This window comes from Limulus polyphemus, unplaced genomic scaffold, assembly GCF_000517525.1.
Source record: "Limulus polyphemus unplaced genomic scaffold, Limulus_polyphemus-2.1.2 Scaffold2686, whole genome shotgun sequence".
Taxonomy (NCBI): Eukaryota; Metazoa; Arthropoda; class Merostomata; order Xiphosura; family Limulidae; genus Limulus; species Limulus polyphemus.
This window is the reverse complement of record NW_013668296.1, coordinates 89,712-105,562: the sequence shown is the minus strand read 5'-3', so window position 1 is coordinate 105,562 and position 15,851 is coordinate 89,712. Positions and strand designations below refer to the sequence as shown.

Here is a 15,851-nt window from a genome sequence, read left to right as displayed (position 1 = left end):
AAAATGCATATATAAACCTAAAAAAATTATTTCATTTTACATCCTCCACGTGTGAAATTTGACAAGGCTTAGCAAAGTATGGCAAGTGAGTACAAACTTCATAAGTAGAAGAGATTTTTTTCTCTACTTTTATGTTTTAAGAAAAATAACTTAAATTTGAGAATCTATTTTTAAATTGTTATAATATATATACTTATGTAATGTATTATAATTGAAATGTAATTGTATTTATAAAATACTGGTCTGCCAGGACAGAGCAAAGACAGTTATACTTTGAAAAGGCTTGTTTTATGCTAATGGATACGGTAACATGAGTGTACGTGTACGGTGTCATTACAACTTCTGTAATGTTAGTCAGACACGGATGAAAAGTCAATAAAATAAAAACAAATATATATAATGTATAGTGTTATGAGATTTAACCTATTTAAAATAAACATTTGTGGTTTTGTGCTTTAATTTGTAGTCATTCTAGAATGAAAAAAGCATAACTTATACCTATTTTTGAATTTTTTATGGTGGTTACAAGGTCGGTCAAACAAAATTTAAACTCATTGCTATGAAAATTAGCCTATTTGTATTTTCTACAATAAAATGTAATCAAAATTATCAATATGTGTTTGTTGTATGTTTGACTAAAAGCTTTGTGTAGAAAATGGGCTTAAAATTAAAATTTCAATGCCTGTTTAGGTAAAACTTTACATTGTAGCACATTTCTTTGCTATTTGCAAATTTATTTTCAAATTTGAAAACTTACCAGTCAGTAATCAAATTCATCAAATTGATTAGCATCCACTTCTAGTCATTTTACAAAAAGATAATTAATTTTTGAAATGTACATCAGTAAAATAAAAATATATTGAATATATGATAGTATTGTGTAGTTTTGTGTACCATAAAATTGAAAAAAATATTTGGGCATAATTCTAATGCAAACTTTGCATTTTTAAAATAGAAGGAGCCTATTATCATGATTCAGTCATGTGAAGAATGTGGAGCATCCTTCTCATCTAAAAATGCACTACTTGACCACCTTTCTGAGCACACAAGGATGAAACAACATCAGTGTCACGTCTGTAAGAAGTATTTCAGTCGCAAGTATCATCTTGACCGTCATCTACAGATGACCCCCTGTTCTGACCAACCTGTTCTAAGACACAGCTGTCAAGTATGTGGTAAAAGCTACACCCGCAAGGTATGTAAGTGAAGGATTTGTGTGTTTTAGCAGTAACTATGTGCTTTATAAGTTTGTAAAGGTATTTTTTGTCAGCTATGTGATTGAACATTGTTCCCTTGTATTAATGCCACTAAATATGCAGTTGTTCTGAAAGAAAGCCATCAGCTTTGGCACTTTTTAATCTTTTTTTTTCAATGGGTCTAGTCTGGATTACTTGAAAAATGGAAAGACAACTACACTGTGTTTCTACTACCCATTTACCACCTAGTCATTAGTTAATTCATACATAAATTTAGAAAAGAATACAGATATATTGATATTTTGGTAATTGCAAGGTGACTGTTGCAGACATGAATTGAGTCATAAAGCTTTATTTGGTAATGACTTTTCTTCAATTGATACAGTGAGGCAAAGTGCTAGTTTTCCATGTTTATAAACATTCTCATTTTAATAAAATCCACTTAGTTGTCAGTTTGTCATGAAATAGTTACAGATTTATTCTCCTCCTGCTTGTAAGGTAAAAATTCTGTCTTGTTCTACTACCTAGCAAAACGAAAAATTTTAATTTTTAAGGAAATATGTTATAAATATATGTGTAAAGCTCCACAAGGTGCCATAGCCACCACCAGTGAAATACTTTCCATCACTTCAACAGTGACCAACTTTGTCCAACTCTTAATTTTTACTTTTTTTCAAGTATTTTTGTTTCTTTCTTTCTTTCTTCCAGTTGACTGTGGGTTTGGGTTAGTACGTTCTAATTTCATTGTGTACTTATAAAACAAAAGTAACTTTCTATAGAAAACTCAGCCAAGAAAAATTGTTCTTTTGATTAATTTCAGATTAGTTTACAAGTTTTATAAATTCTGTTTAACTAAACTATGTGTGTATTTATCTTGTTTATGTAAAAGACTAAAATTAAAGTTTTTGTTGTTTTTTGAGGATTACTGAGCTGTGTGTCATGTGTTCCTTCCCTCCTTTGATGGAATGACCTTCATATGCAAAGTTGTTTTTATATGTTAAGAGAAGATTGAAAGTTAATAAATCTGGTTTATTCTCTTGTTGTCTTTATAACCTGCATTTTATCAAACTAGGAAGTTCAAAAATAGGTATTAATTACTAATTATTTCACAGTGTGAACTTTATAATTTGTGTTTTTAATTATTAACATGAATAAACAAACATAGAAAATTGTTTTTCACATAGTTAAAAATAATTTGATTCATATGTTTTTCAAGCTAATTCTTAATTATTTCTATGTGAAAAACAGTAGACAAAAGGAAAAAGTAAATTAATTTCTAGAATTTTTTACACCATGTTTGTATTTAGTGATTATTGCCATCACAGCATGAAATGATGAAATTGTTTTTGGTGTTTGGTACTTTGATGGCTTACCATGTAGAGAAAAGATGTGTAGTTATAATAATTTATTTCAGGGCAGGAAATCATGGCAGCAACTAAAATACACGGCCACAATAGCCACCCTTTGGCTGCTATGCCCTCATGATCTAAATTTGTATTGCCTACTGCAGTTAAGGGGAAACCATTGGGGATCACAAACACTAGACTTACAACCTACAGAAACTACTTTGTTACAAATAATATATCACATAAAATGTATGTAGTAGAGGGAGTGAAGTTTTCTCCTTGATTGGCAGTAAAACATTCATGCAGTTTGTTGAGTCATACCGTACTGCAGGATCTTAGTAGTAGTAGTAGTAAGCAATTCAAATTTCCGCTCAAACAACAAACCCGCAGATCTTACACAAAGATTCCCAGCAACAGCAGTACATGGCGATCAGTCAGCACGTATATACACTGGTCAGAGTGAAGTGTGCATCTGCAAATACTCCTTGCATTTAAACATATTGAAAAAAAAAGGAACAACTCAAGAGGGAAAATGCCATGAAATGTTTTTCTGTGGCAGCAAGTACCAGAAATTGGAAAAATTTTTTCATTGGTAAATATACAGATTACATCCTGATTTTTTAGAAAATGAAGGGAAATAGGATATGTCAATAATTCAGCTCAATAAATTTTATGCACAAACCCTAAAAGGCTTAGGCCTACTACATTAGCTAGCTGTGGTTAATGTTACTGAATTACAAGTATCGAGTTGCACATTGCAATGTATGATGAAGTGTGATTTATAGGTTATGACCATGTGCTACACTGTAGTGTAAGCCTAGTTTACTGTTTATCAGCACTATCCTACATTAGAAATTATGCAAAAAAATACTATGTGTAGTATTGTTTGGAAATAGAATGCTGACCTTATGTCATAGCAGTATGTCTTTCTGTCTGTCTGTCCATCAAGATTTTCAAAGGGCTGCTATTTGGAGACTGTGTAACTGATTTTCATCAACCTTGGTAAAGTAGTCAAACATGTTGTGGTTGAATTTTGTTGGTAGAAATTAGGCCTTTAAACTTCTCCCAGGAATTTTGTCTGATCATTCTCAAAATTAGACAACGTAATAAATAGGTAGAGGTGCATAAAAGTTGTATACAATTTTTAGGTCAAAAGTCATTTGGGGTCAGAAGGGGGCAAAGACTAGAAATCATATACAGCACTTGTTCTCATTATGTGTAAGTTTGATCTTTATCAAAGTTTGATAAATTAGTAAGTGGATAGAGATGTCTGAAATTTGTTCATGATTTGTAAGGTCACCAGAGGTCAAGTCCTGGAAACCTTTAAAATACTTCTCCCTCCAGGGATTTTGTTGGATCTTTTTCAAAGTTAGACAAATTAATAAGTGGAAAGAGTTGCCTAAAAGTTGTATACAATTTTCAGGTCAAATGTCATGTAGGGTCAGTAGGGGTCAAAAAGAAGGAATCTTATTAAGGTCATGAGACATTTTAGATCAGCATGATACCTGTTTCTTTATTGTTGAAGCTGATGTACTGTTATTTCATAATTCTCATTGGTTAAAGTTAATACTTACCTACCTGATAAACTTTATCTAGAAGGATAGGCCAGCTTCTCAAGCCCCTAATGAAAAAAATGAATCCCATATTTACTAAACTAATTAGGAAACTCATTTCTATTCCATTTACTGTGGCCTTAGTGCCCTCCAGTGAATTTTTTTTTTTTTTGCCTTAGTGCCCTTGAAAATGAGAGAAAATTCAAGGCCAAATGGCCTTGCCCTAAAGATGATGAATTTCCTGGCCTTTTATTTTGTACATTATTAATATTTATAGGTGTTAACCTAAATACCTAGGTGTTTGGTGATTCATTAAAATTATTGTGAGTTCACTGTTTTATTAAAACTGTCATTGGGTTTTTGAAAGTTGTTTTGGCAGCTATAAATGGTTGTACAATCAGTGCTCTGGCAAGTACACATCAAAGCATAAAGTGAGCCCAGAAACTTGCAGCATCTGAAGTCCAAACATTTTATACTTTGATTTGCCAGTAATTAAATTTGACATTTAGACTATCTTTTGTACACCCATTATTGGTTTGTTTCTGCTTTATTACTTGAAAACATTTGAAAAATCATATAATAGCCAAATACATTATTTGGGCAAACTCCATTGTATGTACTTTATTTTTCACCAGTATAACAACTTTGTCATTCTAGGTATATCTTTCTATAACATTTTGTTTTCTGTACAGCTATTGCCAGTACTTCAGATGAATACTGTATTTAAAACTAAGATAAAAAAATCTGTATTTTTCAGTAAGAACTAATAACATAATTGGAATTCATATATAGCACTGTTATTTAAATATGGGGCCCAGATTATATGATTTTTGCACCTTAATCTTGTGTAAGAGGTTTTAGTAAACTGGTAATTTTTTGCTCATTCCATTTAGCTTTGCATTAACATATATATAGTCAGTATCTGATTTAGTGTGTATGTGTATTGTTACATTTTTTTTACTAAATTTTATTGATGGTGGTAAGCTAATTTCAATCATAAAATCCTAACATTTTTATGAACAATGTAAAAGTAAGGTCACCTTAAAAATTATCTTATTAAACTTTGAACTTTTTTTTTGCCTTTTCTGTATATAGGAAAACCTTCGAGAACATCTCAGACAACATGCTGGAGAAGTTTCTCGTCGCAAGAAATACAAATGTGATTATTGTCAAAAACAGTTTCATGGTACTTCTTTGTTGACAATCCACATCAGGACTCATACAGGAGAGAAACCCTTCACATGTGAATTCTGTTCCAAAGCATTCCCATCAGTAGGTGCTCTGACAAAACACAGACGTATACACACTGGAGAAAAACCGTATGAATGTCCTGACTGTGGGCTCCGGTAAGATTAAAGTGGTTCATTTTCTTTAACTAGAAATACAGATGGGGTCATAATATGAGCCTCTTGGTTTTATAAACAGTTTTTCCAAGATGATACCTCACCTCTAGACACAGCTCTCTTCGCCAGCCTATGGTCTCTTCGGGTTCTCACCTACAGCCTATCTCTTCACCTCCTCCGCTTTTCCATTTTCTTTCCTCTTCCTTCTGTTACCTTTTACCTTCAGTATCTTGAGGTTGGGGTCTCAGATCTCTTGACCAACAATGCCTCTTAGAGATATTTACCCCCATACCTGGTTATTATTCTCATTTTTTTGTGATCCACAAGGAGGCTGGTGTCTGGTTATTGATCTCTTGTCTTTCTTAGTTTCTTATCATTCCTCTGTTCCTAATGGAGGGTTTCTTTTATTTCTGGTAATTCTTTTTGCTTTGACTGTGTATGACTGAAGTTCACATTTGGAACACCTTTTTATACATTGCAACTGCTTTTTCCTCCAGATGTTTTCTTGGTTTTGCCCATCCAGATCAATTTTTCCAGTTCTGTGCTCTTCCTTTTGGCATTGCATCTGCTCATTATGTTTTTATTCAAATCATGGGGGCATTTTCCACCTTGTTCACATATTGGGGTATGAGGTTCCATTATTACATAGATGAGTCCTTCTCTCACACCTGAGTTATTTTGTGGGAGACTGTGCCAGCCTGTCTGGTATTCCAAGTCTTTTCTCATGCCCACCCAATACTTGGTATGTTTGGGTGTGTTCTTCAGTTCCCATCTTAGTTGAGCTCAGCCTTCTCCACTTCATTTACAGGCAACAAAATGTCTTGTTATCAAGGTTTGTTCTTCTCTTTTACACCCTGTGCATGAGATTCTTTTACTTTTGCTAACTCTGACTTCCCTTGAACCACTCACTTTTTGAGGCCACATACACATACTTCTTCCAGTGGAAACTGCTGTACCAGTGGAACCTTTCTTATGATCTGTTTTCCTCAATTGTGCTCCTCCCTTTTCCTTTTTTTCAAGGATTTGTCTTGATGGATTGACCATATCAACTTCACTTTGGACATCCCATTGCTGTCCTCTTTCCTAACTGGATCTCCATCTCTTTATAGGTGCTTCTCTGTTGGACTATGTGGCATCTTTGAATGACTTCGACCTTTGGGTGTGTGGGCTCTGGAGGAGCATTCACTACACATCAATGTTCTTGAATTTTTCTGTGTTCTAGAATTCTTTGGTTCTATGTATTGGACCTGCTATTTTTGGCATATTCCCATCATGTTTGTATGATGGCCTTTCATGTGCCTGAGTCTCTGCCGAACAGAGTTCTAACCACAGATAGGTCTTCCTACTTTCAGGTTTTTGTTGGATTTAGTCTCAATTGAGCATGTCACTCTTGTGATCCCCAGTTCCTAATCCTTCAGCCCAGGTGGTCAATGCTTTCAGTCAGGATTGGTAGGATGTATGTCTTTGTCTTCTCCCTCGTGTCCTCGCTTTGATAAGTGACACTTATTGTCAAGTCTTTGGCTGGCACAACCTTCATTTCCTCTGCTTCATCAGTTGGCATCCAGGCCCCCACTTCCTCTGCCGTATTCTAACCACGACTCTTTTTCCACCCAGATGTGTTAATAGATATAACTCACTCATTGTCTTCATCTGGCTGTTTTGACTCCCTCCATTTGCTTTTCATCAATATAACTAAATATGGTCTTTGAGAATGATAAGTACATTTTCTTTTTCATTACCCTTCTCCATTTTATAGGATCCTGCCAGGTGGCTGATGTTGCCTGCTAGGGTATGCTTATTTCCATCAGACCAGGGATAATCAAAAGACCCCAACACATCTGGCCTGGCTCTACCAGTTAAGATGGGATGTTCCACAAGACCACCAGAGGAGAATCCTCCTGGTATTAAACTTAATTATTTGCTGATCCAGACTATACTATTCCATGGACTATCATGAAAAAAGCCGGCACCAAAGAAGTGACTGTTCACTTTTTTGGCTCAAGCTTGCCAACTTTTCAAAATAAGGTTTTACGGTTACTCTTTCCACTGTCTCCAGTAAAAGACCTTTCCGACAGGCGTCTATGGTGATCTAGGCACTTTTCTGGGTCTTTCCAATGAAAATTCTTTCCTTTATTCAAGTGGAGCACAAGATACCCTTTCCACTTACCAGTTCCTAGCTGCTGGGGTTGTGGACCTTGGAGAGTTCCTCACTGATTGTGTACAGTACAATACAGTGGGAAGTAGGGTAATGGTGGAACTGTCTGTGTATTACAGGTCAACCCTCAAACAACTTGTGTCCTCTCCTCTTGCAGTGGGACAGGTTTGACATACTTGTCTGTCCAATTGAGTCAGGGTGAGACACAGAGTATATCTGATCTTACCCTAACCACACTACACTTCTTGGCTTGCCAACATCTTGTGTGCAGGTTCTCAGTTCATCATGCAAAAAATTCTGCCCATCCATGTGATGCTCGTTTGCCTTTCTTCCTTCTGGATGAAGAGTATACCCTGGTCAAGATGAGATGCAGCCTCCCATGGGTGTGCCACTATGAAACCCCGCCATCGGGTATCAAAAATCATGGGGTGCCTTCTGAAGGGAGTTCATCTAGGTTTAATGTTTACACCACCATTTCAGTGTGGGTTTCTAGCTATTTTGTGTACGGAGGTGAGTATCATCTCGGAACTTAACATTTTCCTTACCTGAAAATGTATAATTTTGATAGGTAACTCACCTTCCACCTTTTGGTACACTTTCTTCTTACCTTGTCTAATATTGAAGTTATGTTGAATGCAAGTACTTAGGGGGAAGTTACTGCACAAAGAGATTGTGTCACTCTCCTACTGGTGGAAGGCTGTTGTTGCATGATGATGCCATCATTCACTAGTGCAGTTAATGTTGAACATGAATTTTAAGTGAGAGTTAGCTCAAAATTAGTACCATACAAGTATCATAGCCAGATGCACAAGGGGTATAGCTATTCTATCAAAAATATAGTTTGAAACAGCTTGAGTGGGTAGTGAGAAAAACTTTTATTACAAATATACAACATTTCAACAAGCTTATTTCTTCATCATTGTACCTAATGATAAGCTTGTTGGAACGTTGTATATTTGTAATAAAGTTTCTTTCACTACATTTGTTATTGTCTGTTGATATTCTTGTACTTGGAACTGTATTTCTTGAAATGGGCATTTATTGTTTTCAATTTTAAAAGAGGGTGAAAAAAGACTTGAATTAGACCTAATCAACAATATTTATAGTTGTTGATACTATATTTTTCTGTTCAGCTTTTTTTTTTGGTTTTTAACCAGTAAATAATCAAGAAGGCATCACTATTGTATATTGATCAGTAATTTATATGTACCAAACCACTGATCTGTTATGCTTGATGAATACAGGTCAGGATTTACTGAATCCTTCTTATAGTTTTAGTTTACAATTATTTGATTGGTTACGCTGCAAAAAAATCAAAAAATTGAAATTAGGCTCTTACATTTTTTCACCTTTTCAATATAATGTTATGGAATGATTAAAAATAAACTTAACTCACCACAAAATCTGTATACTGTGATATCAGTACAAAGTATGCTAATTCCATGTAGATAAGGCTTAAAAGTTAAGAAAATAATCTCTGAGAAATGATTTGTTTTCTTGTATAAGGTTTTTATTACATTTATCTTATATATTACAAGGTTTTGTGTCATTTAAAAAGAAATCATAAACACATTTCAATACAAGCTGTGTGTTAAGGCCTTAAACTTTTATATTCCATTATTTTTCTGTTGTATTTAAATCTTTGTCAACACTACACTTTTAAAATTAGGTACGGTTAGGTTAAGTAAAAGAACGAAAGATCATAATAAAAAATGTTCATGAGGTATGCTCGTGAGTAGCCTGTGCGTTACCTAATTCATTAGGGTAATGTGAGTTACATGTTTGCCAAGTGATTTACATCTTGTGTGGTGAAATTAGTAGTTAGAAGTGGATCAAAGGGTAATAAAACAATAAAATTAAGTATAAACATATGTATACTGTTACAATTTGAAGTCATTCTAGAAAGGAAAAGGAGTAATTTAAATGTACTTCTTTGGTTATGAGGTCAGTCAAATTAACCAACCTTGTATAGAGTTAGGATAGAAAAAATAACAGATAAAATATGAAGTTTTAGTGAAAAAAAATTGAAATTTACTTAGGAGGTTTTTATAGTTTACTTAAATGAAATTTGACAGTTTTCAGATGAAAAAAAGTATTTTTAATCTTAATATGAAAATTGCTTTCATGGAAAAATTTGTAGTGAAAATCATTAAAAATTTTGATCTTTTGTGTACAAGAGATTTAATGCTTACTGAAAGCTTGCAAAATTTTGTGACGATACACAAAAAACGATAAAAGTTATAATATAAAAACTACAAAGGTCAATTTTTGGTCATGAACTCAAGTGATTCAAATAAGTCTGTACCGAGAGTGTTAATGAGTTGATTTTATAATGTGTCATCAATGAAGACATCCTGATCTTATGATCATAATTGTTATTTAGAGGTAGTAACAGTTGGAAAGCTTGTCTAGCTTACTTAATCACTCTTTTTTTTTTCTTTGCAGATTTTCTTTAAAGGGAACCTTGAATCGTCACATTAGGGTTCACACAGGTGTTCGCCCTCACAGATGTCAGTATTGTGGAAAGCAGTTTATTCAGTCAGGTGGTCTCAAAGCCCACATGTTCTATCATACTGGTGACAATGGCTTTAAGTGTGAAGCTTGTGGAAAAATCTTCAATCGCAAAGCCCGGTTACAAATGCACGTCCGATATGTTCATGATAAAATCAAGCCTTTTGAATGCTCGGATTGTGGGAAATGCTTCACCCGTAAAGAAGATCTGACACGACATTTCACTCTGCACACAGGTGAGAAACCTCATCAGTGTCCAACGTGCTTGAAACGATTTGCCATTAAACCCTCTTTGAAGCTTCATCTGCTAACTCACACAAAAGAAGAACCACGATCCTGTCATGAATGTGGACGTGCTTTCATACGTAAAGACTGTCTTTTGCGTCACATGAGAAAGCGTCATCGTGATGTTTTAGATAAGATTCTGCTTGATGAAAAGGATCAGAAAAATAGTCCAGCTTCACCAGGTACACCATCAACTCGCACATTAAATGAAGAAACCCTTTGTTCCAACATTCGGGAACTTCTTAGTCTTCTGGTGGATGAACCAACCCTCAAGGGATTTGGATGGCCAGACAGGCCAGTAGCTGAACTGTTGGAGGCTGTCATTCGTCGTTGTGGCCACACCCCAGTAAATCCAGATGACTACACCTACATGGATTGTTTGCGGGAAAACTCCAAACTCCTTTTCACTGTTGTCATTGATGACAATGCTGTCAAGACCTTGCTCAATAACCAGACTGTGGATGAAGTGATATTGCATGTTTTGCGGCTTGCTAAATCCTAATTGCTGACCTGAGGTGGGAGATGTGGTAGTGCCTTAACTTTAGCACTGTTAAACATATATTATTGTTTTCAAGGCATTCCATTTGATAAGTAGTTTGACAGGTTTTACTATTACGTGCCTTCATTTCATAGCTGTTGAGAAGTTTAATAATGGCGTTACTTTTAATATAAACTGTCTCATACTTAAATGTGAAATATACTATTATCTCCAGTAACATACAAAAATTAACATATTCAGGTTAAACCTTTATTGAACTTTCTTTTAAAGGATTTGATTTTTCAATTTTAGACACTGAGAAACACTCAAATTCATATGGTATCTCTCTCAAGCAAACTTTCTCTGTTTACTCTCTTTATTTTTCAAAGACTTCACGTAAGTTGTCGAGAATAATAAACATAGGTTAGAAAAAAAAGCGTGGTCCTAACATCTCACAGGTTTTTACAGTAAATGTGCCTTATTATTGTCTTCCAGCAACATAGAAATATACAACTGTTCAGAGAGTAGTGGAGCAGTAAGTGGGTGCGTAAGAAAGCTGCAGGTCACATAATAGTGCTTAGGCCATTAATTATTGTTATATATTTTGATATATTCTTTTTCAGTATTTAGTAACATGAATTTTGTGTAGAATAATTAATGGCCATTTAAATGTATTTTTGTCAGTAATTATCTTTTTTCAAACCTTGTGCTTAATTGTTTGTAGCTATGTGTTTATTGTAGAAATTATTTTTTTCAGTCCTTGTAGCTACTTGTAGTATGCTGCTTTTCTAAGTTTTATTCTGTGAGAGCATTAACTTGTTTAATGTATTTAGTAGATTTACTGTATAAGTGGAAATAAAGTGCATCTGCTGGTGTACCATTTATATTCTCATTCAAATAGTATGTTTTTGAGATCATAATTAGATGTACTGAAGTAGCAGTTGACATATATTTTGTAAATGCATGCTTTTTTTGTGGATTTTTTAATGAGTGGAAAGTCCTTTTTTTGTAAGACTTCTGCTGTTTAACTGTGTGTTTCCAGTAAAGGAGATTACGTATTTTTCTATTTTGTATACTCTTACATGTCATAATCTCTTCACAATTTTAAAATAATCTCGTACATACCTAACTTCTAATACTGTTTTTGGGTTCATAGATTGTTAGGGACTTGTACGTATGGTGCTTTATCACATAAAAAAACTTCATCTCAATTCTTTTAACTAAAACTCCTGTTTGTTGTGCAAGAAATTAAGAAAAAACAAATTAAGAGCATGGTCTTAATATCCTTTTGCTGTTAAATCAATAATGGATGATGGGACTGAATGTAGCCCCATTTTTTTCCACCATAGTTTATATAATTGTCAATTGTATAATTGATTTTGGGTAGATTTAGATTTTTTAATTAACAAATTTTACATTTTTTTCTTCTAATATTTCATAAAATCTGTATGAATATATTTTATTTGAACTTGTGATGAGATACTTGTTGAAAGTTTCTTGGTATGATGGTGTAATGCATTAATTTTTATTTTGTAAACCAGCCAAAGCTTGATGGATTAATATGTGAGTAAATGAATCCGATTGTGCTCTCACTATTACTGAAGTGTAGTTTGTATACCAGTGTAGTCTGATAAGTGGAATGTATTTAACACTGATTATAATAGGAATATGCAATCAAATACTTAAGTGAATTTGAAAGGAATTTACGTGCTAATTTTGTGTTTGTAATTGGTTGCCTCCAACAGATCCTGATTGATCCAAATGGTGAGTGGACATTATGTGATCTATCACTGTTGTGATTGGGTAAAATGGTCTTGTGTTTAACAAGTAATAAATTATTACAAAATTTTCAATAAAAGTAGATAATATGATTTAGTTTCTTATCGTTAACTTTTTAATGAATGTAAAAACTGGCCTAACAGTAAAATTAACCATTAGTAAAAGATAAACATCAAAGAGGAAAGATACTGAAGCCATGTGACCTAATCAGCTAAGGGATTTCTAGCATCATACCAGTTGTATGCCCTTACTTTTGGCCCAAACTAATGTGTTCTGTACAGGTAACATTTTCTTGTATTGGAAAGCATGAAACTTTAGAAGACAAATAGGTGTAAAGTGAAAATGACAAGTCTTTAAATTTATTTAGTAGAGAGAATTTGTGGTCCTGAATAATGATAATGTTTTTCTCACACACATTTATATAAACACAGTTCATCCATATACTTGTATCATGTAAGCATTACTGTTGGGTTCATCTAAGCTGAATCACCTTGATGTTGCTCATCACAGAAGAGAATTTGTGTAGCAAGAAATCATTTAGTTTTATCATACTCCTAATTAATTAAAACAAGAAATTTATAATGATAATAAAACAGTAATTATAAAGAACATATATTAAAAGATTAAAGAGATTATAAAAGCTATTAGGTTAGCAAACAAAATGACAAAAGTCTTATCAAACCAACAAAGCAATCTTAGAGCCAGTTTTACTTTGGAGCTGACAAAAAAGTGGACTTTTTGTGTTCTCATTTGGGATGATCAGTATTGCTTTTAAGTATACTTATTTGATTATTAAACTTGATCACATTATGTTCATTGGTAGACTTGCATTCAGTCATTTTAAAGATCCATGCATGGATTTGTGATACCTGTGGATCTACACTACAGTCTGCTGTTTAACATGGGCCTCTCTTTCACAGATTCACATCACATCCACATAAAACGATCTTTACAGGAACACCTGAAACTTTTCAACTCCTTTACAGAGAATTAGTTTTATAAAGACTAAGCCATTAACTCTAATTTACAAGAGGTCAGATTCAATTAATAATCAAGTACAAACTTGTTATTAAGATTAATGTCTCCTTGGTAATGTAGACAGTTTTGTGTGCTTATCACACTATAGAATTAATTGTATTTAGAAAGACGATACTATTCTTAGCTAGTACCAAAGAAAATACTACTACAGAATGTATGTGGAAAACGAATGTAATGAATCCAAATTTTACAGGTAAGGTGTTACTTCTACTTTTCTTAAGTGGATAAAGTATACATGGTTTAAATACTTACCCAGAGGTTTGCATATCACTAGTTGGAAGTTAATAAAGAGATGTAAAATCATGGTGGAATAAAAAAGAAAGAAATATATGAAAACTTTTATCAGTAACCACTACTGAGATATATATATATATGTATTATGTAACAAAAAAGAAATAAGATTTAAGATACCTAAACTGTTAATGCATTGTTATGGAATAATCTGCATAAAACTTTTGGTGTATTCTGCTTTTTATCAAATAATTTGTGTATGTTTTATGTAGCCACTTGTATACGTACACAACATTTAATTAGGTCTACATGTGCTCTGTTGTTGGTATTTACAACTGTAGTTAATTGCATGTATTAAGGTATTTTGTCTCTGAGTAACACTGGAAATTTTGTAATTAAGGAAATGAATAAATAGAATTAGGTATGTTGAGAATAAAGCTTCGTACATGGAAACTGAAAGTACATGTTATAGACAGCTAAGTCCTTAATAGTAGATGATTTGTGAAAACAATGTTGTGAAATGCATGCAATTTATTTCAGATTAAAATCATAACTTTAAAATGTTTCAACATTGCATTTGGTATGAGAAATAACTCGTGTGCTAGGACATCAGACTGAATCATGTAGAGAAAAGTGATAATTTTGTCTATTGAGTAAACTTTTTTGTGGTTTTATAAATGGAAGAAGTGTAGAACTCATCAATCAAAACAAGTATTTGCAGCTGAATAAAATTAAGTTTTGATTTTTTTTCTTTAGGGTGTGAATAAAATTTATGATTAACACAAAAAATAAAATGTGTAAAAGTCCAGTATTTAATAAGATAGCATGATAATTTTCTGTTAGAAGTAATTAAATTTATAAGAACTTTTATTGTTTGTCAGTTTTGTGCTGCACCAATCATTCAGTCTGCCAAGTTTACAGTGTATATCTGTTGTGTTTAAACTATGAGATTGTTGAAACATTTTTTTATGTTTAGTGAAATGTACTTTTGTGCCTTAAGTTTAAGCTCTCACATGCAATAATATTCTCCTAGTTTCACTGTTTTCAAATATTCTCTAAGTAAACATAAGAACAGGAGAATGCACATTGGACACCTTTATTTTGGCTAATTGTTATTATTTGAGTAATTCATAACAAGTGTGCTTAATTATTTTGTTTCTGAAGATACACATGGTTTGTTACTCTTTTTTTGTTAGTTACTACAATGTGAATTTCATTATAGCTAGATTTTTCACATTATATGAAATTTTCAGTTTATTTTTCTTTTGCTTGTGTATTGTGTTTTCTGATTTTATATATGCATACTTTTTATCTGGACTTTAAGTTGTTTTTTTTTCTCAAAATGCATATGAGGTGGTGATTGTAAATGATTTTTGAATTAAATGACCAGTTTATTTTAAACTACAAGTATTTATGTCTGAAACTATTTATACCATACCTTATATGAGCTCAACTGTCCTTCAGTTAAGCAGAATACTTACAAAAATTAATAGATTATTTACTTTCAAAACTGAAAGCTAGTTTTTTCAAACTCTAGTTCTGGCAAGTTGTATTTCTTTCCACTTGTCATTAGAAATGTATAAATAAGTTACAAAATTTGTAACATAAGCTAATGAGTTTTTGCAAGTAAAAAATGTTTGGATAGACTGTTGTATCCTGAAATGAGTAATGATATCGTCAAAAGAAAGTAATTTTTTCTGATCTTGCAAGAGAAGCTAAGACCAGTATTGGTGTAAGAAAAGCTAGATTTAAACTCTAAAACTGGTTATATACAATGTGTCATCTGTATTACTTCTTTTTATGGTTATTAATAATGATCCTGTTCTCTACATTAACATACTGATCAAACCAAATTAAATATCCAATTACTTTGTGAAATTTCAGTCATTGTTATAAGGCCCAGACTTCTTTCACCTTAATCAAGAAACATAGTCAG

The 15,851-nt window shown here is 32.9% G+C and overlaps 1 protein-coding gene across 2 annotated transcripts in view; it reads left to right on the top strand.

Moving 5' to 3' along the window:
* The window catches only part of LOC106467634 (zinc finger protein 25-like), a 58,651-nt gene extending 43,427 nt beyond the window's left edge, over positions 1-15,224 (top strand). For both annotated transcript variants that reach the window (XM_013928000.2, XM_013928001.2), the window contains exons 4-6: positions 956-1,195; positions 5,191-5,441; positions 10,039-15,224. In XM_013928000.2, coding sequence (XP_013783454.1) covers positions 956-1,195; positions 5,191-5,441; positions 10,039-10,891 — 1,344 coding nt within the window. In that variant the 3' untranslated portion in view covers positions 10,892-15,224. The remainder of the gene's footprint in view (positions 1-955; positions 1,196-5,190; positions 5,442-10,038) is intronic.
* Positions 15,225-15,851: the final 627 nt, after the last annotated feature.